Source organism: Petaurus breviceps, unplaced genomic scaffold (assembly GCF_028583685.1).
Source record: "Petaurus breviceps papuanus isolate PSGF00001 unplaced genomic scaffold, PetGlider_PUasm1.0 181, whole genome shotgun sequence".
Lineage (NCBI taxonomy): Eukaryota > Metazoa > Chordata > Mammalia > Diprotodontia > Petauridae > Petaurus > Petaurus breviceps.
Genome location: NW_027185784.1, coordinates 10666451 through 10690886, shown reverse-complemented (window position 1 = coordinate 10690886; position 24436 = coordinate 10666451). Strand labels below are relative to the sequence as shown.

At 36.4% G+C, this 24436-nt stretch overlaps 1 protein-coding gene across 1 annotated transcript in view; it reads right to left on the bottom strand.

The window, feature by feature from the left end:
• The window catches only part of SND1 (staphylococcal nuclease and tudor domain containing 1), a 492627-nt gene that overhangs the window by 315307 nt on the left and 152884 nt on the right, over positions 1-24436 (bottom strand). The window contains exon 11 of the mRNA XM_069087150.1: positions 5233-5322. Within this exon, the coding sequence (XP_068943251.1) occupies positions 5233-5322 (90 nt within the window). The remainder of the gene's footprint in view (positions 1-5232; positions 5323-24436) is intronic.

Sequence of the window (24436 nt, the reverse complement as noted above, 5' to 3'; positions counted from 1 at the left end):
AAGCTTAACAAACCCACAAGAACATTCATACACATGAACAAAGTCACAACAATATTTGTACAAAGTACTGGCACCACAGTCATGCTTCCTCAGTCTTTGGCAGCTCCAGTTGGCCTTCAGAAATCCTCAGAAGCTCCAGCTGGCCCTTGGAAGTCTTCAGTCCATTCTCAAAATCAAAATCATTTTATCCAGCTTCCACATGGTTTGCTTCAAGAAATTCTGTCTCAGTTCTCAATTCTCATTCCTCTTCTCAATTCTTATCAATCCTCAGTTCAGTCTTCAGTCCAGCAGCAGCTGCCCTGCCTCCACGATGCTTTTGTGTTTTGTGTTTTGTGATTTGATCTGAATTCTGGGAAGCCGTTGTTGAGAGTCCCCCGGCTTTGAAAAACCCAGAATGTGGAAACCCAGATGTTGACTGGGTATGGATGTAATGGTTGGACAGTTTGGAAATCTGTCTATTTGATGTTTCTGTCTTGATAATTATGCCTGTATACTTTGAGGTTCAGGGTGCTGACCTTTTCTCCTGAACAAGGTAAACGATATATGTCTGACTGATTAAAGTAAGCTTGTTAACCCATTTTGAGTTGCTTTCCTTTAACAAAGCAGATCCAAGAACCTGTGGTAGCTGCAAACCCTGAGGACGCTTGGGGTGCTTGCTGCTACACACTTGGACAAGGGTTTTAAAAAAACCATCAAAGACTATAGCTACTAATGCTTAGAAGGTTCCCTTAGCATTAAGCAGAATGATCTAGATGCAAGATTCTTGAGGTCCCCTAAATGATTAATATTTTCTGCTTTAACCAAATAGCAAGAAAAACTACTACACTATTTTTAAAGTATTGCAAACCTAACAATTTTATTAAGGACATGTGCGCTCTCCCCCCCCCCCCCTCCATTCATTTAGCACAATAAGAATGGGAGGTTCCAAAGAGGAAATTTGTAGAGGAGCTCTAAACCAAGGATACACATTATTAGTCAAGCCACTAGTGAAAGGAGCAGATGGTAAACCAAAGGGTGGTGAGGGTACTCCATCAAACAGTACAGCAACATGGGTAGCTTCTGAAGGAATTCCAGGACAAACACGCACACAGTATGTACATATATGTGTGTGTATGTATATATGTATATATACGTTCATTTTGTAGGAACTGAAGCATTCTTGCCCTAACTGGCCACTATCCAAATACCTGGGCAACAGAAGAGTAAGTTGTTTTCTCTAGTAGAAGACAACAGAAACAAAACCAAAGACTTAAGAGTTAGTTATTATCACAGTTATGACTGTAAACTTGTTAATGTGATACCATAAGCAAATTATTTTTTTTCCTCCTCTAAAATGGAATGAACTGTTATAAAATAATGAATTCCCTGTCATTGAAAGAAATCAATCAGAGGCCAGATAAGGGCCTATCAAGAATGTTATAGAAAAGATTCCTAAATGGGAGACAAGAGGATGCTGTAAATATTTTAAAAATTTTTATGAAGAGAGAATTTATCTACAGGTAAGCCACAATACCTTCTTTATTCCTCTCAAGGCTGCTCATTCCTCAACTATATACACTCCAGCACTTTATCCTGAAGCCTCATTCCAGCCCTGGAATTCACACACTGGAAGTTCTCACTCCCTGCTACTGTAGCATGTCCCTCAGGAAGAAGAGTCATCTTAAAATTTCTTTTTAATGAGGGCATCCAGGCCAGTCTGGCCTCATTCCTCTCCAGGCTTCCTATACAATGATCTAAGAGGGTATCCACTCTTTAGCTAACGAGTAGCTAAGTGACCTCTGATCAAATTTCTATATTATCTAGAATCTCCTTTAACTGGGCAAACTCAGGTAGCTAAAGTTTTGCCCCAATTACTTCTTTTAAACTTTGATCATTTGTCCTAATTGATTTATGCTAATCCAAAAATGAATAAGGATTATTACTTTGCCTTTTAGTCACCTTACCTATTAAGACATATACAATGTAGAACAGTTACAGATGTATTAAGGGGACCACTAGAAATGCTCTCTTTATCACCTCTCCCTGCTGGAGGTACACATGGTCCTCAAGAATACAAGGGTATTTATTGTTACAACTTATGTTTCTAGAAAGCATAGTCACTATCTGATTTCAACTGGAAAGTAAAGAATAGCAGAAAAAAGCATCTTGAATCTGGGATGTTCCAGTTCAGCAGAGCTGAACTACATCATGCTCCCCATCCAAAGTGGTTAACATTCATCACTTGTAAAATCTCTGAAAGATAGTATTTGAACTTAACACACAAGTAAACTCCAATACACAGGCAACTGTAGCTTCATACCCTAAAGGAAAAAAGAATTCCACAAGAAAGTCCACCATTATAAAATCCAAGGAATAAAGGCTTCCCAGCATTTTAGGTAAAGATATAATAGCCCAAATAGTGTTGTTCTAATTAAAAATAAACAGGTATCTAGTATCTGATAAAGGCGTAAGACAGGTTTCCAAAAGCACTGGAAGTTTTCACAGTAACCTTCTAGCCTACAAAGGCAGGGCCTAAATTAAATCAGGACATTTCTAAAAGAAAATAGGGAGGAGGCCTAAAGACAACTAATGCAAATTGCTATTCATTTCTATTCCATTTTGGTTTGATTCTGATGAAAAGCTATGTTTATCTAAGCACTATTTTTGCTGTAGACAGATACTTACGATCTAGCTCATCTGATCTCACATTAATCTTATGAGATGCATTATAAGGAGGGAAGAGTTGGAGAAAAGACATTGAATTTTAAAGTCAAGGTACTGATGAGATGTTCAGTGGTAGATAAGAGATCTAGGATAGCAGAGAGAGTTGGGATCTGGTATCCTTTCCAAGCTTCATAAAATATAACTGAAGAACCAATTACAGTCACTCAAGCACATGACTTTATCATATCTAGATGTCTCTTTTGCTATCTCTAATATAAGATTCAGCAAAATCCATCCACAAGTCTAACACACACACACACACACACACACACCATTATTCTACAACCCATCTCTTCAGGCCATTATCACAATATATATCCTGCACATAAATGAAAAATAAATTTAAAGGAACAAGTGACATGAAAATTTATGTAGAAGCCATGCATACTAAGAAATGAAACAATGGAAGAAGAAAAACTGACCTAAGATGACTAAACTTTAAAAGAAAAATCCATAATTAATTAATAGGAAGAAAAAAAAAACAGATTTAGGAATGATGCAAAAAAGGGTAAAGAGATAAGTGGATGTGACAACACTCACAGAAAACTAGAAAAGTCATCCAATTCATCCCCACTAACCCTAAGCCATACAGCATATGTTTAATTTATCCACCAAAGTCTTTTGAAATATTGTATCCTTTCTTGGCAATGTAGTTGATTTTTACTGATCCTTAGATCAGCACTGAAAAATTTTATATGACCAACCCCAGTAATTTATTGATATAATTTATTATCTTTTTGACTGTCAATTAACTTAAAGAGGTAGCATGATATAATAGAAAGAACATTGCCACAAGTCAAAAGATAAGAATTTGATTCCTCCCTCTTATGCTTACTAGCTATACAACACAGCCTCAGTTTCTTCAACTTTAAAAAAATGGAGGAGGGGGAGAGAAAATACAATCTTTACCAACTTTAAAAGGTTATCTTGAAGAAAGTACTTTCCCTAAGCTATAAAGTACAGAAAATGTGACGAGATTAACTTGGTTAACTTATTAACATGTGTTCTGAAGGCTCAAAGATATACTCTTCTTAAGTCCTGGATAATAAGTAATTGAGCTGAGGTGGATCCTAGAATCCCACAGGCTGATTTCCTTCCTCATCAATACCCCTCCATACCCCAAATTAATGCAAATATAAATTCTGTTTTTATTAATTTATTAACTTGCATTATGCATATTAAGCTGAAAACCATCCCCAAATAGGATTTATCACATATTGTTTTGTAATTAATGTGGAGTATAATACTTTTAGGTTATCTTGTTTTGAATGCTGGAGGTATAAATATTGCTCTTCTCTTGTATTATCTTTAATGGAAATGAGTGAAAGTTGGAAGGAAATGAAACTTGTTTAACTGTGAACTGGAAGAAGTCATTCACAAAACAAATTACAATTCATTAAGAGAGAGATCAAGGGTTAAATCGATGTGATTTACCTATAAACACTAATTTCTGTGCAGCCAGATACCTTCCTGTAAACATGTCATACAACCACTTAGCTAGAAATCACAAATTTGCTAGTTGAGATAAATCTTCTTTAGTTTCCCATCAATTACACTGTAGGTCAATGAGAAACACACTTTCATTTTTATTAATGACAAGAAAGCTATGTGAGCTAGCATGAAACAGTGCAAAAAGCCCTAGATTTCCAATCCCATTTCCATCAATAACTACCTGTGTGACTTTAGGCAAGCTGCTTAAGTTCCTTAATTCCTTCAAATTCTTCATCTGTAAAAGGACAGTCTAAATGAACTCTAAGTCTCCAATGAACCTTTCTATGACTGTTCAAAACACTTAAGATACAAGAGTGAGAAGAAATTTAGGGGTAGGTCCCAGAGACAAGATTATAGTCACACTCAATGACAGAATCAGTAACCATCTATATAAATATGATGACAATGAGACCACCAACATGCTAATACAAAGAAAAGAAAGGAATGCATCGAAGGAACACAGAACTCTTCTGCTGTAAACTCAAAGTGCTCCACAAGATCATTAAACCACCAAAGTAGTGTCAGCGTTCTCAATTCAACCACACAAAGCACTCCTCCAACACAAACTACAGAATTGTTTTAAAGCTGGGCAGGGGAAGGGGGGTGGGGGGAGATCCCCTACTTAACCCTCTTTACAATTCAAGGAGAACTATCTTTTTCCAATATAAAGTCTTCATCGATTTTTCAAATGCAGATGCAATAGGCATTGGTCACCAGCAATATCACACATTAAGTTTAAGTGGAAGTGTCTGAGCAAAGAGGGTCAGTCAAGGAAAGAGGGCTCTGCAATTACTGCACCTGCCATTGGGCTTGCACCCTAGAAGAGAACATGATCTTAGTCTTGTTAATCAGCTAGGGTCCCATCTGTTAAAACAATGTAGAGTTTCTTCCCAATTCAGGAGGAGAGGGACATCTACTTGGCGTTGGGATTCAATCACAATAGAATAGGTACTTCTTGGCTTTAAGAAACCAATGAAGGAATAAGCCATGATTGTGATGAAATACCACCAATTTCCACAGGTTGAATGCACTGCTTACCTTCTTCCCAATGAGCTTTTTCCGTAGGAATTCTCGAGCTTCAAACATGTAAGGAATGTCATACAGGGGGCGAAGTTTCTTGTTCTTGTCCTAAAATCAGAGGAGGGGAAAAACAAAGGAAAACATATCAGTATGAGGGCAACCTAATTGAAAAACTGCCAAAGCACCAGACCCTTGTAACCAGTAACAATGAAAATGATTCTACTTTCTACCACTAAATAGCACAAAGTGTTCGAACATACAAAATACCTAATAACCTTTTTTCTAATTCAGATAACTGAATGATTAAATTACCTTACCATGGACAAAATTATTTTTGCCATAGAACAGGTTCAAAGAAACACTCATGTTACGTTCCAAATAAAAAGCAGCGGGTCTGAGATGAATCTTAAGATCAAGAAATTTGAGTATTTTCTCATCATCTCCCCCAAAGTTTATTTCTTAGGGAAAAAAATTCCAATTACGTAGAACTTACTGATATATACCAAATACTCATACTAAAGATTACTTGGGATTCACGAATTACTTTCAACTGGTTCACAATAGTTTACTGATCTTAGTATCCCCAGAAGTAATTTTCTTATCTCTCCTATCTTTCATAACCAAACTACTATAAAAAAGCTGTCACCACTCTGCCCCACAATTTCTTCATCTGTGGCTTTTTTTCCAACCTCTTAAAAACTGGGGTAGAAGCCCAATCCACAACTACTTTCTTTTTCTAAGGTTACCAACAACTGATTAATTGCTAAATCCAATGTTTTTTTCTATCCTAATCCTTCTTGACCTCTCTTGAACACTTCCTTCTTTTTATATATATATATATATACATATATATATATAAAATCTCTCTTTCCTTAGTTCTTTCCCTACTACTCTCCCCTAGTTCTTCTCCTACATGTCCCTTCTCAACTTCTATCACTGGATTAATTGGTGTCGTCTCCCCCCTGGCTCCCAAATCTTCTAAGGCTTTATCTTTAGTCTTCCAAGGTGATCTCTAGGTGACCTCATCAATTACCTAGGTAGGGGTGAATTATTTTTATGCAGTAGATCCCCAGATCTATATATCCAAACCTAAGGGTTTTCTTCAGCTCCAATCAAACATCACCAACTCTCTAATGATTATCTCCAAGCCTCTTAGATATCTCAAATTTAATGTGTTCAAAGCAGAGCTCAGCAAATTCTCCCCATCCCCCAAAAAACACCCTCCTCTAAATGTCCATATTTCTGTTTAGAATACCACCACCCTTCCCAATATAAACTCCCAGGTTCATAATGTCAGTCATACTCCACTCTTCCTTCTCTCTCACATTCCATAATCAATAAACAACCAATTATGGATGATTCTAACTCCTCAACATCTCTCATATCTCTCAACTGATCAATAAAGAAATATTTAAGGACCTATTTTATATCAGGTACTATGCTAAGCACCAAGGAAACAAATAAAAAAATCTGTACTCAAAAGGCTTTTACATGCTAATAGGGGATATAACAAGTACATAAATACAAATGTATAAAAAGTATTGAAATACAAGGAATTTGTGTTGTCACCCTGGCTCAAACTTTTTTACTTTTTTTTTACTTTTTACTTTTTTACACTTCTTGCTGAACTACTGAAAAAGAATCCTAATTGGCTGTTCTACTTCTACTCTTTCCCTTTTCCAAACCATCCTTCACACAGCTGTCAAAATAACATTACTACAGCAAAAATCTGATCAGGAATGTCATTTCTATGTTAAGAACCTTTGGTGGTTCTTGCATCTCTAGGATCAAACACAAATTCCTCAATTTGGTATTCAAAGGCTGGCACAATATAGTTCCAGTTTACATTTTCAGGTTTATTTCACATTTTTTCTCCTTTGCTGCAGGTAAACTTGCCACCACCATCTTCTCAGAATTCAATGTTCAATCTCGGGTCTCTAGATCTTTGCACTCTCCATACCTCGAATGCACTCCTCCTTACTTCCCACTTCTCAGCATCCCTAGCTTCATTCAAGACTTCAGTTATAGGACATCTCCTAGTGGAAGTCCCTCCTTATTGCTCTAGTCATTACTGTTCTCTCTCTACTCAAATTATTGCTTATACATTTATGTATATATGTGATAAACCTCCTCAGTAGAATGTAAGCTCCCTAAGGTCATGTCTTTTCATTTTTTCTTTGTATCAGTAGTACCAAGCACAATACATCCTGTGAATTAAGGCTATTAAAGTTCTAGCATTCTGGTACTTTCATTTAAAGAAATATTCACTATTGATTTTACATAATTACTTCTGATCATACTAAGGAAAGAACATTTTTTTCCTATGCTTTTCAGAAAATTTTTAACATGAATGCTATGCTATATCCTTTCTAAACTTTCATAAGTTAAGTATAACTAAAGAACCATTACTACTATAAATAATACCAGGAAAGTTTCTGATTATGGAAGCTTCTTATTTCTAGGCAATTATTAAGGATATAACATGTAGGAAGGAAGCTTGCTGATTTGTTCAACTAGCCCCAACACTACATGCTTAAAATGACAGCAGCATCACTCCAATGCTTCTTCTTGAAGAACTCAGAGACTGCTTTATAAAAGACATACTACCCTAAGCCAAGAGGAAGGGAATGCTACACCCCCCCCCCCAAATTAATTGAATCAAGCTCAGATCAAGATCCTGAGTATGATAGTTACTTGGCTTCATAAATGTTCCTAATCCAATGTCCAATAAATAACAAAAAGAACTGATGGTAAATACATTATATACTTATGGAAGAAGACCCAGGAAAACTGACAGAAATATGAAGAAACTGGATATGGGAATCAGTGTGATAAAGCACATTGTCCAGAGATTTAATATGGATGGATTTTACATATCTAGACCTGAGTTTCTTGACTTTTAAAATTGAAGGGGTTGAGCTACAAGCCCTGTAGGCACCCTTCCAGTTCCAACATTCCCAAAAGGAAATGTTAGATGGCAAAAGCAATGTCTGTATGGAGTTAGTGATTTTTTTAAAAAATGTACCACAAGTTACAAATGCTTGCAGAATTCCATATGCCAATATCCAGGTTCCAAGCTATAAGCTCTGTAATATTGTTTATGATCATACTTAAAGAGGCATTAAGAATCCTCCTTTGGCAGGAGTTGCTAGGAACTGGAAATCATAAGGAATATAAATAAAGAATACAATAGAAATTAGCAATGAAGACTAGAAAGGAATCTACATCTTCATTTAACCACAGAAGCTATACCATATATTGATAAACTATGTGAATAGACAAATCTAAATGAACACTATTTTGAAACACTGACAGTCACTTCATACATCATTATGATTTCTCCAATCAATCTGAGAATATTTTTCTGCTTTAGCTCCACAATAAGTATCTATCTCAGTTGGAAGTGATCTGAATAGGGAATTTTGTAGCATTCTTACGGCAATTTCACATTTTGCCTTATGGCTGAGTTATTTTCTATGGGATTCATACCTAACTAGATTATAAGCTTCAAGAGATCAGGGATCACATCTATGTAAGTACTCTAAATGTGTCAAACTGAATCGTGAGCCTCCAAAACCATGACCAAAATGGATTCACTTCAGACAAAACATTTAAGCCAGTGCGTTGAAATATTTTTTCCAAAAGTACAACAGTGACAATTCTCTAATTATCTTCAATCATGGTTTTGTCATTTCCTATGGAATTATATCATAACAAGACACTCTGGAACAAACATCATATGAAGAAAGTTAGAAACAGTCTGTTAGGAAAAACAACAAATTTCTTCAAGCCAATTACCCATGATTGGTTTTGTTTTATTTAAATCTCACATAGCAAGCAAAAAAGACTAAAGCACTAAAAAACAAGGTTTCACAAATGAAACAGCAACATCTACTTGTTCTAACACTCTAGACTCATCCTGAAGTCCAATAAGTAGTGGCAACTGCCACCTATGACCACCTTGGAAAACATATTTCAATGGTTTATGTTTTAAAAATTTGAGGCATTTACTCTATCTAGTTTTTTTTCCAAAATCTTGAAATAGAAATATCCCTGAGAAATTCCAAAATAAAGTCAATCCCACCCAATTACCAGGTACACAAAAATATTTTGAATGGTTAGGCAATTGTAGGCATAAGATAAAATGTGAAAAAAAGGACTTCTGTTGAAGCCTGGTTTTAAAAGATAATTGTCTAGTTTAGATGACAATTTATATGAAAATCTGTTGTTTTTCTAAAGACAGGAAAATAAATTATGCTTGCTTTTCTGGTGGGTGGATGATACACAAATCAAGATGTACAAGCAGTCATTGATCACTCTCGAAATGACGCTCTGTGCAGGCATTGCAATGAGTCAGATCAGAAATGGGAAACCTATCTTCAGTCATCTGCCATCTTCTAGTAAGTGGAAGGAAAAAAAAAACACAAAACTCCATCATCCACATACTGGCATCTAAAGGCACTAGCTTAGCCTTTTACACAGGTATTTTTAATTGGCACTGCTATCATTTTTTTCAGATAGTGCTATGGCCTTTTTGAATGGAAGCCCCTTCTGTGCCTTTGCTCAAGTCTATCTTTATCCTATTCTTAAAGACCTTCAATGAAACAGGCTCCATAAACTTTGGGGGGAATTATTTCCTATTTTTTATAATATCTAATTACTAGGCACTTTCTTCATTAGCTTATACTGCAATCTATTTTGGTAGTTTAAATTTTTCCTCAGGTCCTCCCTCAAAAAAGTAGCAGATATCCCTTCTTCATACGACCCCTTAAAGGATTGATTTGTCTTCGGAAAATGCAATTTCCCCAAGGAATTGAATCTCCAATGGTGAGGTTTAGAGCTTGGGAGGGAGACAGAAGAAGGAGAATCTGTCAGAGGGAAGGAGACAGGAGAGGGGGAGGAGAAGACTCAAGGGAAAGGAAAGTATAGGGAAAAAGAAGAAGAGAAGGACAAGGTAAAGAAGGGTGAAGAAATAAAAAGGCGAAGGAGAGTATACAAATACTATGGCAGAAGCAAAAGTTAGGCTAGACTGAAGAGCTATGATTTTGAACAGTAGATTACATATCATCCCCAGCTGCCCTCTTGCTGATGCTATTTTTATAGAAGATCTGAATTTGAATCATGGCAGCCAGAAGACAGAAACCACAGTCTTAATGCTTTTTGGTCGTAACTTTAGAATTACTCAATTGAAAAAGGGTTCTTTCTACCATCTGTTTTAACAGCCAGGTCTACTAACAATGGATATGTGATAAAAATGCCTATGTTGCAAGGACTGACAATATCCAGGGGGAAAAAATCTCAATTTCAGATTTTCCCACACTTTTGCCAAATTTTAGAAAATATCATTAATATAATGAAGGTCTCCACAAAAATGTTCAAATTGCTGATATTTTCTCTAGGTTCATCTCAGAAAGGAAGTTACCAGATTTCCCTCCTAGCTAAAATGACTTTCTGTCCCCATTCTAGACCCTCCTCAATTATCTACTCTGAGCTGCCTGAGGCAAAGGCAGCATCTTTGATTACTTTGTATGCCTAGGGGGTTCAAATTGAAGAAGTATCTTACACAAATTTCTCTAAACTGAACAGTTCAATTCATCAACCGTTATGAAAATATTCTACTACACTATTTTTTAAAATCACATACACAGACATGCATTCATCTGTACACATCCATATTTCAATAGAGGGGTGAGGGAAGAGTTGAATATTCTAACATAGCCGTTAATCTTGTTTTATATCCTATACTTAAGTGAACCCAGAAAGGAGGCATTTGATAACTTTGATTCCTTCAGATATTTCCCCCTTTCTACAGACACCAATCTCTTTCCACAAAAGTCCAGTGGGAAAACTCATTCAATTGGTTATACTCCTTGTTATCCACAATGAAATAATCTACTACAAGGTGGAAGGGGTTATTTGAGGTCCTCAGTCAAGAAAGAAATCATCCACTGAAGTAAAGGCAGTTAGAAGAAGGGATGGTAGTGGAAATTATTCCAAACAGACCATACCTTTCCATCAACCCCCCCTGCCCCACCATTTCATTAACTGCAGTAAAATCAGAGATGTCCATTCATCCATGTATTCCTTAAAAGGAGGGTATGGTTTTTTAAAAATCTGAATCTTAGTTTCTCAGTTAATCTTTTTCAGATGCTTTTATTTGCTATTCTGACTGATACTCCAAAGGTAAAAACCCAGACATTTTATCACCCCCTCCCCCCACCCCCAGTTCCTCTGTCAAACAGTTAAGCCTTAAATGAGCTAGGGCACTGCTATTTAACTGAACTCCTTTGTATGATGCAAAGAATATAAACCTCAAATCTACATTTGAAATTTATTGCATCAGTCTGTTTTAATAGGGAAGATCTAGATATGTTTTCCTATAATCATTCATTTATCTAGGATATAATACTATACTAGTTACCTATCTATAGGTAGGAGAATATTAAGATGATATTAACCCTAAAGGAATTTACAATCTTAATGAAAAGACAAGATAAACATACCTTAAAAAAATCAGAGGCAATTCTTGTGCAGTATTAACAACAGGAGTGCAGATAAGAGAGGTCGATGTTATCTTTAGTTACTATAAACTGTTTCATAGAGAAAAGAACAACTTAGCTGGATGCTAAAGGTGGGAGAGCAACAAATAACATTCCAGAAGAGAGGAACAATAGTAAGAAAGCAGAGAGGCAGGAATAAGCATGGAAAATGGTTGGAACTTGTAAGGAGATCCAGCAGAGGATGAAAACATTTACACTACAGAATAAAGGCTATGATTGACAATGGAAAACTGTTGAAGGTGGAAGGTAGCAGGTAGTGGTATATACTTAAACCTTTGAACAAAGAAGATGATGAAAATGTCTTCTATGATTTAATTGGAAGGTGGCATTTTATAATAATAATAGCTAACATTTGTATAGGATTTTAAGGTTGGCATAGTGCTTTACATTTTGTATCTATTTCACTTGCCCTAGAATGGACTGGACCATGGAAAACAATTAGAAGGCTTCTGCAATAGTCAAACTTTAAGTTAAAGAAAAGTTGGATGAGATGTGGTAAGGACTAGTGAGTGGTAGGAACAGAGAAAGAAGGGACAGAATTGATGATTAATAATAAGAATAGTCCTATTTGGACAATGCTTTGAATACTATAAAGGCTATCTCATTTAACACTAACAACAACACGCTGTTACTATCTCTATTTACTACCGCTATGACTACCCTATTTAAAAATAAGGAACCCAAGGCTTCTATCAGTTTATAAATTTCCCAGAATCACAATAAATTAGTGTCTGAGGTTTCAACCTACATATTCTTGACTATAAATCCAAGTCTCAGGTCTTCCTGAGTCTATCACCTACACCACACTACCTTGAAGGAAGGATCAATAAAATCTAGCAACCAATGGGCTATATAGCCTAGAAGAAGAATATTTAAGAGGCTGAAAATTTTGACATGAACTTAAGTGGAGACATTGGTAGCCTGCCAGAAGCCTGAAAGGAAAGGATGGGTAAGATAAGCCATATATCTTTGGTATTTTGTTGTTCAGTCATTTTTCACTTCTGTCCAACTCTCCATGGCCCCATATGGAGTTTTCTTAGCAAAGATACTACAGTGGTTTGCCATTTACTTCTCCAGCTCATTTTACAAATGAGGAAACTGAGAATCAAACAGGATGAAGTGACTTGCCCAGGGTCAAAAGTGTCAGAGATCATAAACACTGAACTCAAGAAGACTCATCTTTCTGACTTCAAGTTCTGCACTCTATCCACTGCACCACCTTACTCCATCTTGAGTAAGTATTAGCTAAAAGACAAGGTGAAGACATGAGAGTGTATGAACTCTTTAAAAGAATAAAGAAAGCATAAAAATAGATAAGAATGGAAAGACTAAGACTGACTCTTAAAGGACATCTATAATCATAATGAATTTGGTATTTTTGGGCAAACTGGAATGTACAAGGTAAGACTAGAACCAACAGAAGGAAGTATTAGTAATGTAAGTATGAAGTCATCAGAGTAGGGACTAAACTAATGGCTACGTGAACACTAAAGAAGGGTGAATCCAGGAGACAGCTTCAGATATCAGTGCCTGCTGGCATCCTGCCAATATGAACAATTTCACAATGGGAAAAAGGGGAAGTCCAAACCTAATTCAGGCAATTTCTTGTCCTTGAAAGAACTTACCTGTTATCTCTTGTGCACAGTATTTGATTATATGCCAGAAGAACTAGCTCATAGGAAAAATTAAAGCATTATACACAAGACCATCATGCAAAAAAAATCTCCTTTTGGAAACTTCTTGTCTACTCAATTACATTTCCGAGAAATGTTTGCTATTCGCTGCTAGTGTAAGGGAAATGGTAAAACAAATGAGAAAATAAAATAAAAAGGACCAGGACCAGATGGACACATGCACATACACAGAATCAAAATATAAGAGCAAGTAAAGTGTTTAAAGGCTCTGAGGACTTGTTATCCATGGTAGCAAGACCATATGTGCTACACTCATGTAGCTACAATAGCAGAAATAGTGAAATAAAAGAACACTATTCCTCAAAAAACCTAAATTCCAAAGCATGGCTTTGTCACAGTACTCATGAGGAAGGGGCTGGGAAGCCAGAGGAAAAGACAAAAGGCTTCTCCAGCCTATTTCAACCATCTTAGCCTTCCTAGTACAGCAACGGTCTTGCATCACATGGGAAGAATTTATTTTTCAGCCATTTAATTATTCTGGGGAAAGAATATATTTTCAGGGAGAACTCAATTCCCAGATTTCCATACAAGTCTAGGGAACATGCAGTTTTTCCTACTTAAGTGATGGAGAGGAGACATCTGAAATTCAAAGAGAACAAAGTTAAAGCACTCATACCATCTCAGATGAAAAGGTCTGTTCTGAACACCAAACTGGCTACAAAAATGAGTAACCCACTGTGTGCAAATTAAGCCCAATAAATGCAGCATAAACTGGCTCTCCAAATGCCATAGGATTCTAACACTGTCACCGGCTTATAAGAAAAAAAGACATTATGAGAGGGCTCACGGAAAACTTAGTATTCAAACAAAAGTACTGTAAAAAAAAATTAGGAAAACCAGAAAGGAAAAGAAAGAAAAAAAGTGCATAAATTAAAAAAGCTGTTCAAGTTCACATGGGAAAGTATCTTAAGAAAATAACTCAGGGGGTGTAATGGAAATGCATATTTAAAGATCTTCCCTGCCCCTAGGCCCTTTGATTGGCTTAAGAGACTGAGAACCTTCCTTGACTGGAAAATATACTCTGCCTCCTAATAGACTGAATGTGGTCACATGGAGCCTGTGGCAGGAAGCTTGGTTTTCAGGAATGCCCACACCTTGATGCTGTGTGATTGGGCAGTGGGTCAAGAGGGTGGTTACATTCTCTGACCCAGGAGAAGGCTATATAATCTCTGATGTGAGGCTTTGCTTTAGGGCTCACTTTGAGAAGTGTTCTGTGATTTGATCAGATGAGATTGTGGGAAGCCACTGTTGAGAGCCCACCGGCTTTGAAAAACCCAGATGTTGATTTGGTATGGATGTAATGGTTGCACAGTTTGGAAACCTGTCTATTTGATCGGTTTCTCTGTCTTGATAATTCTGTCTGTATACTCTGAAGTTCGGGGTACTGACCTTTTCCCCTGAACTAGGTAAACGATATATGTTTGACTGATTAAAGTAAGCTTGTTAACCCATTTTGAGTTGCTTTCCTTTAGCAAAGCAGATCTAAGAACATGTGCTGGCAGCCACCCTGGGGATGCTTGGGGTGCTTGCTGCTACAGGGGGGCGGCTAGGTGGCGCAGTAAATAGAGCACCAGCCCTGGAGCCAGGAGGACCTGAGTTCAAATCCTACCTCAGACACGTCTCTCTCACACACACACACACACACACACACACACACACACACGCCATGTGACCATAGGCAAGTCACTTAACCCCAACTGCCCTCCAAAAAAGCAAAAAAAAAATAAAAAACCCTCAGGAAAAAATAATTCCAAACTGAACTTCCAATCTTACTTCCCTTTCAATAATGCTCAGATAATTTCAAGATATTTTTAGTGAGTGTTGTAATGGTTACTGGCTAAGATAGGAAAAAAATGAGAAAAAAAATTACTAAGACTTAACTCCTTAAACTCCTAGATGCAGGAAATTGGAAGTCAGGGAACAGGCCTTGGACTTGGACACCTAAGTGGCACAATGAATAGAATGCCAGACCTGCAATCAGGAAGACTTGAATTCAAATCCAGCCTTGGACACTTACTGTGTGACCTTGGGAAAGTCATTAAACCCTGTTTGCCTCAATTTCTCCATCTATAAAATAAATCGGAGAAGGATTTTATTTTATTTTATTTTATTTTAAGAAGCAAACCACTCCAGTATCTTTGCCAAGAAAACCCCAAATGGGGTCAGAAAGAGTCGAACATGACTGAAACTGAGCAACAGCAACAATATAACCTGCAGTCCACAGATTACATGAGGGCAAGGGAGAGGAAATATCAAAATAAATCTAAGAGCTAGAATTGAAACTAGAGGCATTATAGGATTTGAAATTAGAAAGGACCTTAGAAATTACCTAGTTAAGCCCTCTCATTTTATAGATGGGGAAATAAGCTAAGAGGCTCAAAAAATGGCCAGGTCACAGTGCTGGAATAAAACCCCAATCTCCCAACTTCAAACTTACTCCTCTTTCCACTCCATCACTCTTAGGCATCTCCACAATGAACTTGCCCATTACCAACAAGCCCAATAAATGAAGGCTTGCCTTTATTTTTTGTTTCTCCAGTCACACCTCCTCCCAGGTGTGAATACAAAACAGTCCCAGCATGCACATATTAAATACAGGATCATAGGATGACAGGCCTAAATGGGAAGGGATCTCAGAAACTATCGAGGTCAACTTCCTTGTGATTTGGAGAAGTGAACTGAGGTTCGGTGGGGTTCAGTTATATGTCCAAGGTCACATAGTAGAAAACATAAAGAAAGATTCAGATAGGATTTACTTCATGGATATCTTTGATTAAATTCAGCTTTAATATACTGGATTATTTATTTTCAAAAGCCCTATGATAAAAACTGGTTTTGCACCATAATAATGAAATTGGAACTACACTGCAGCATGGAGAAGAGGGAGCTGTTATTATCCAAAGGCATTGGGTCTCAGGACTGAAATCCGGAAAAGATTTTGGGTTCTCCATCCTAATCATCAGCAACATTTTAGTCTCTTTAGGTCATGGTTAAAGCTTCAAAACAATGTCCTTTTCTCTCCTATAACATATTTATGTTAAGTAAAATATAAAATGGGAAAAAGTAATTAAAGGAGAATGACACCAGTCTAGCTAAGGTGACACAACTAAATCTCTAACTGGTACTCATTGATCACTGACTAACAATTATCAATCAATCAATGACAATGATGTCATAAATCTCAAGGTTGGCTTATGTTGACAGAAAAAATTTTTACATAGTCACAACAAAGAATTCTTCCCAATGTTTTTAAGATGGAAAAGCAAAATCGGCAACTGCCCAACTGACTATAGGCAAGTAGAAGGAAAAGAAGGAAAAAAGGGCTAAAAGTGGTGTTATGAGAATGGGAATTTAAGATCTTCCTTGCCCCTAGGCCCTTTGATAGGCTTCAGTAGTCACTGAGAACCTTTCTTGATTTGACAATATACTCTGCCCCGTAATAAGCTGAATGTGGTCATCTGGAGCCTGTGGCAGGAGGCTTGTTTTTCAGGAACACCCACACCTAGATACTTTGTGATTGGGCAGTGGGTCAAAAGGGTTGTTCTCTGAGCCAGGAGAAGGCTATATAAACCCTGATGTGAGATTTTGTTTTGGCGCTCACTTTGAGAAGAGTTGTATGTGATTTGACTAGATGAGACTCTGGACAACCTCAATGAGCCCACCCACCCCTTGCTTTGAAAACCCAGATGTTGGTGCTTCCCTCTCTGGTAACTGACTAGGTATAGATGTAATGGTCAGACAGTTGGAAGCCTGTCTACTGATCCGTTTCTCTGTCTGCTTATAACTTTTGCTTGTATTCTCTGAAGTTCGGGGTGCTGACTTTTCCCCCTGAACTAGGTAAATGACACATGTTTGATTAAAGCAAGATTGTTAACCCACTTTCCTTTTGAAAAGCATATCTAAGAACCTGTGTTGGCAGCCATTCTGGGTATCCTAGGGTGCTTGCTGCTACAAGTAGATTCTAGAACTTTTTTTTAATAAAGTCGGAAAGGTTCATCTACCCTGATACTAATAGGGACAAATTTTATGAATAAAATATATTTATCATATACTATTCAAATAGCAATAATAGCAAACAATAATATTTAAACTTTAAAATTATAATTGGCTATAATATTAACTATAAATATAATACATAACAACAATAACTTGGGCAACAATATGTCACCAAAGAAGTATTAAACAAATGGACAAGTCATATAGATTTCCTTGTATGAATAAAGGAATTTATGAAAGCAATTAAAGATCAGGTCTTTGTCATCAGAAATTACAGAATGGTTGTCCTTAAGGAGGTCAAAAGTAGAAGAACATGTAAAATATCAAAGTAAATTATAGGAATTGTACAATATATTATGTCATATTATAAAATTTTAGCATTTATTAGCAACACATGACCAGGTGGAACTATAATTAACCAGAGATGCCCCTCAAGGTTCATCCCAGGCCTTGTCTTCCCACTCCATACTATTTCACATGGCGATCACATCAGCTTCCATGAATTTAATTACAATCTCTATGCTGATGATTTTCAAATCTACTTTTCCTACTCCAATCTCTCTGCTGACCTCTAATCTCGCATCTCCAACTGCCTCGCGAATATATTGAACTGGAAGTATAGTAGACATCTTAAATTCAATGTCTGAAATAGAATTCATTATCTTTCCCCCTGAGACTTGCCCCCTCCTGCCCCTATCCTACTGTAGAGGATAATACCATTCTCCCAGTAGCCCCAGCTTACAGCGTAGAGGCCATCCTGGATTCCTCATTACCTCTCACTCCCAATATCCAAGTTGTGGCCAAGGTCTGATGATTTCATCTTGGAAACATCTCTTCAATATGCTCCTTTCTCTCCTCTGCCACTGCACCACTAACGCAGGCCCTCATCACCTCATACCTGGTTTGTTTCAATAGTCTGATGGTGGATCTGCCTGCTTCAAGGTTCTTTCTCCTCCCATCGATCCTCCAATCAACCACAAAAATAATTTTCCTTAAATACAAGCCTAACCATGTCTGTCTATCTGTCAGCCCCCCCCCCCCAAGCCCCTCTGATAAACTCAAGGGGCTTTCTATTGTCTCTAGGAGCAAATACAAAACGCTCTGTTTGGCATTCAAATGCCTTCATAACGTAGCCCCCTCCTACTTTTCCAGTGCTCTCACACCTCACTACCCAACACATAGTCTTTGATCCACTGACGCTGGCCACCTACCTGTTCCAAAAACAAGAGGAACACACTCTCCTATAATTCTGACAGGGTGTCAAACTGCTTTGGACCTACATAAAAGAGTATGTGGTCAAAACACTTCCACAACTAGCCTAGCAGGAGAAAGAATAATCTGGGAAAATTCCTCAATATCATCATGGCAAAAGCACTGCGCAAATCTATTTTACAACTGCAGAAAGTTACTGGAAAATGACATTAAGATTGCATTCATGTAGACAACAGAAAATCCAAACACTATAATGCCCAAGTAAAGGCAATGAGAAAGAAATATGTAGAATGGAATGTGAAAACAAAAGTGTATGAGGAATTGCCTATACCTCTATTTCATAATTAACTGGTTTCCTAATGTTGAACCATCCTTGCATCCTTATATAAATCCCACTTAATCATCAGAGACAGCTGGTGGCCCAATGGCTAGAACATCTTGCCTGGAGTTAGACAAAGTAGAGTTCATCTATGGCTTTAGACACTTACTAGTTACATGGTCCTGGATAAGTAACTTAAACTCTGTCTCAATTTCTTCAACTATTAAATGGGGTCAATAACAGCACCAATGTCAATGTTTTTGTTAGGATCAAATTGAGTTAATATTTATTAAAAAATTATACTGTGCTTAGCACAGTGCCTAGAACATGGTAGGTCCCTCCCCTACCATCCTTTCAAAACAAAAGATGTTTTGAGATAAATTGCTGTAGTCTTTTTCTCCAGCATTATATTTTAAATCCAAGTAATATTCATCTATAGTGCTCCTTCTTTGCTTTTTCCTTTCCTAGTTTAGTTGGTAGGACTAAATTTTTCTCCCAAGAGGAAAATGGGTGACCTCACAATTTTTTGAGAATAAATGGTTATCTAGCAAATATTAAGTGCTTAATAAATTTTCTATACATATCTAATATGTTTTTAGGGATATAATTCTTCTGAAGACTTTTATCTGAACTGCAGAAATTTTGGTATGTCTTCTCATTCTTATTGTCTTTTGCATGGTAAATGTTTCTATGATTTCTTCTTCAAAATACTCATTGTTTATAATTTTGTTAAGTCTCCCTTTATTATTCTTTTTAATATGTTTTGGTAAAGAATGTGTTTAGAATTTAAGATTTTTCAGAGTTATTTTCAATTTCTTTATACCCTAATAAATGCTCTATTTTTGTAAAGATGCTGATAAACATATATCTTTTAGTGGTCATATTCAGAAGATGCTATAAATCTTTTATCTCTAAATTCTCTCAAGAGTTTGCTCAGTTCTGTATTTTCCTATTTTTCTTTATTGCATTTTCTTCTGAACTAAGAGGGGAACATTAAAATCTTCTACTATTATTGTGTTACTATCAATGTCTTTTTTTGCAATTCAGATAATTTTTCCTTTATGAATTTAGATGTTATTCAATTTGGTGCAGAAATATTTAACAATATTAATTCACTGTTTATGGTACCTTTAAGCACAAGGTAATTTCCTTTACCTTATTGTGAACTTTTATTTTGTTTTGTTTGCTAACATGATCGCATTGCAACTCTTGCCTTTATAGATTCACATGATACATATTAAAATTTTTTTCAACTTCATTTTGAATCTATGTGTGTCTTTTTTTAAAAAAAAAACAAGAAGCACATCAAAAATCCAAAGACTGGGATTTCATTTTCTTATCCATTCTACAACTATCTTGTTTTATTAGATTTCTTTTTAGATCATTTATATTTAAAGTTGCAGTATTTTCTTCTATTTGTATCATTAGTATTTCTTTTAGATTTAAAAAAAAATAGTCTTTCTCTTCTATGTCAATACTATTTTCCTACAATTAGTTGTGCTTAATCTACTTGAAGCAGGCTCCACCCCACCTCTTAGAATTCCCTCCTCCCATTTAGCAAACCATGGCTTTAGTTTTCAGGTTTTACTAAAATTACTGGGGTTTTTCCTTTTGTTAATTTAGTTATATATTTTCTTCTTCCTTTTCCCTTGTCAATTAAGTAAAATTTAAATTTCCCCTGCTACTCTTTTCCCTCCAATTTCTCATGCTTATCAGCTTTTTATCTGAGCCTATTTCTAAGAAGTGGTTTAAAAAAAAACAAACATGTTTTTTTAATTCAAGAAGTGGTTTTAAAAAAAAAAACATGTTTTTTTAAATTCTTTCCCTTCCAGTCTCTTCAAAAATTTTATTCACAAACTGTCACTTGGCCATCTTGAACCAAATATCCCACAGGCATCTCAAACTCAATATATTCAAAACAAAGCCCACAATCTTCTTTCCATACCCCCCCCCCTTCTTCCCAACTTCCAATTTGCCTTTGAGATCACGCATCACCATCTAGTTACTCAGTCTCACAACTGAAGTGTCATTTTTGACTCATCATTATTACTCAATACACAAATCCAATCTACTGTCAAATCTTGTCATTTCAACCTGCTCAACATTTCTCATATGTATTCCCTTCTCCCCACTTACCACTGCTTCTTAATTTCCGTGGTTTTGCTCAAGATTCAGCTCAATTTCTGCAAAAATACTTGTTCTATTCCCCGCAGTTACTCGTTCCTTCCTCTCTCAGTTTACCTCCCATATATTCTAACTCTATGTTATATGTACCTATTTATTTAAATGTTGTCTCCCAATTAGATACCCCTTAAAAGCAGGGACTGTTTCCACTTTCTTTTTATCCCTAAAGCTTGAATACAGTGCCTCAAATATAGTAAGTACTTAATTATTGCTTGGTGACTTAATGATCAGTAAGAAAACCAATGGAAACTTTTTAAAAATTTTATTAATTTACTTTTAGTTTACAACATTTAGTACCACAACCCCTCAAGTTTCAAATTCCACCCCCCCTTCCTTTCTTTCCCCCTCTCCCCCATGGCTGCATGCAATCAAATATAGGTTCTACAAATACCTTCACATTAAACATTAGTCAAGTTGTAAAGAAGGATTATAACCAATGAAATAAACAGTGAGAAAGAAGAGACAAAACAAAACAAAACACAAAAGAGAGAGAGCAAAATAATGGAAACTATGCAGCTAAATGTCCAAGCTTGGCCCCAAACAAGATTGGTGAGAAAACACCTTCCCTGACTTCTTTGCAAAAGTGGGGGTTAGATGTGGAAAATTACTATAAAATTAGGTTTTTTTAAATATGTTGGCTAGTTTTGCTCTATTTATGTGTATATATTTAAATATGTGTGTATGCACATACACACAAATATATGCAAAGAGAAAAATGTGTTTGTCTTTAGTTTATACATACTAGATACATACATACACACACACACTACAACTTGATGAAAATCATTTTGTACTGTGATATGCTCGATCTCTTACAAGGCAACAATTTTCTACTGAACAACTGTATGTGCCAGAGTTTCAAACTGCTCCATTCAGACATTATCCTCATTTCCTTTAAAATTTGTCTGCTGATTCCTTACCCTACATACCTTTTAAAATTAAAGTTCCTCTATGCCCAAAAGTCAATCAAACTGTGCATACCTGCTGATCCAGCAATACCACTACTGGGTCTGTATCCCAAAGAGATCATAAAAAAAGGGAAAAGGACCCACACGTACAAAAATATTTATAGCAACTCTTTTTGTGATGGCAAAGAATTGGAAATTGAGCCCATCGATTCGGGAATGAAATGGTAGAAGTAATGGTAGATGAGTGTAATGGAAAACTATTGTGTGATAAGAAATGATGAGCAGGTAGATTTCAGAAAAACCTGGAAAGACTAACATGAGCCAAGGCAGAGGGAAGTGATACAGGAGAGCATTGTACACAGTAACAGCACAATTGTACAATTATCAATTGACTTAATACTTCTCAGCAATACAATGATTCAAGACAATTCCAAAAGAACTCATGATGGAAAATGCTCTCCATATCCAGATAAAGAACTATGGAGTCTGAATGCAGATTGAAGAATACTATTTTCACTTTTGGATGTTCTTCTTCTGCAATTTTTTACTTTTGTTCTGTTTCTTCTTCCACTTATGTGGAAATATGTTTTACATTATTGCACATGTACAACCTATATCAAATTGCTAGCTATCTTGGGAAGTGGAAGGGAAGGGAGGGAAAAAAATCTGAAACTAAAAATCTTTCATAAAATGTTGAAAATTGTCTTTTCATATATAATTGGAAAAAATAAGGCACTATTAATTGAAAAAATTAAAGTTCATTTCTAAAACAAAATAAAAGGGAAAATAGTGAGGAAAACAGTTCTTCCATTACTTAGCACACACTAATAAATCTTCAAAAGAGCCAGTCAAATGTGTACAAAAATTCTCTAATAATTTTTAAAATGAGCCTGAAATATGACATTGAGAAGTATTTAAAGGCCTCCCTTTAGATAATCCATTAGATAATAGATTGGTGTCTTGCCAATCATCTGATGGTTCAATCATTTTAGACTCTTCAAGGATACTGAAGTGTTTCAAGTTCATTTTACAGATGACCAAAGTGAGGCAAACAAGGTTAAATGACTTTACCAAGGTCACACAGCTACAACGTATCTGGGACTAGATTTGAACTCAGGTCTTCTGACTACAGGCCCAGTGCTGTACCCACTGTACCACCTGGCTGCCAGTCATCACTGAAGCTCTAAATAAGGCTGTGAGGATTAAGCTTTACAAATTCTTTCTACCAGTCTGTCACAATCTGTCTGACTCTCCGTGTGTGTGTGTGTGTGTGTGTGTGTGTGTGTGTGTATCTCTCTCTGTCTCTCTATTTAAACATCTAGTAAATCTAGTCTCATGCCAATGGAATGCTAGAGATCATTTTAGCCTTACAGAACGGAGATGACTAATTTTTATTTCACAGTCTAGTTGTCATCAATCAGGACTATATCAAGATACATCAACCATTTCAACCACAGGCAAGCACTAGCAAATATAGTCAAAGGAATAACAAACAGCCCAGACAACCTTCTGATTGTACACTGCTTGCATTACAATTTCAAAACACAGAATGTAAAACACACATCCCATCTTTGCCCTTTTTAACCAATGGCACTCAAATGAGGGGGGTAGGTGTATAGACTTCCATCCATAAACATTAAAAGAAAAGGACAACTCCACCATTCCAAATGCATTCCCCTTTTAATTTAAATATTAAAATGTACTGAATATAGTAAGAACAACCACATAATTACACTCCACCCCTGGTTCCCAAGGGGGAAAAAAAGATAATGCCACAAACAATACTTGAGGATACAGAAAAGTCCAAATAAAGAAAACATGTAGGGTACTAAACTCAAGTACAAGGCAAACAGCACCTCTTTCAAAATGATTGTAATTATATATACAGTACCAATATACATATGAAACCAGTAAGAACAGGTTCCTCACTGATCAGATTAGGAGTCCATCAGTCAGTCAATACACCTTTATCAAGCACCTACTCTGTACCATACTCTGTGGTAAGTGCTGAAAGATACAAAAAGAGGAAAGAGACAATATCTGCCCTCAAAGATTGCACAAGTGGGAGAGACAACAAGTAAACAAATAGGTAGGAACAAGCAACATACAAGTTAAATAGGAAATAATTAAGAGGATAGGCACTAGAATTAGGAGAGTTTAGGAAAGCCTTCTTGTAGAAGATGGGGTTTTAAATGGGACATAAAGGAAGCCAGAGAAGCTAACAGGCAGAGGTTAAGGAGGAAGAGCATTCCAGATGTGGGGGAAGAGCCAGAGGGAGAAGGGGAAGACTGACATGGTCAGACCTTCATCTTAGGCAAATCACTTTGGTGGCTGAACAGAGGATGGACT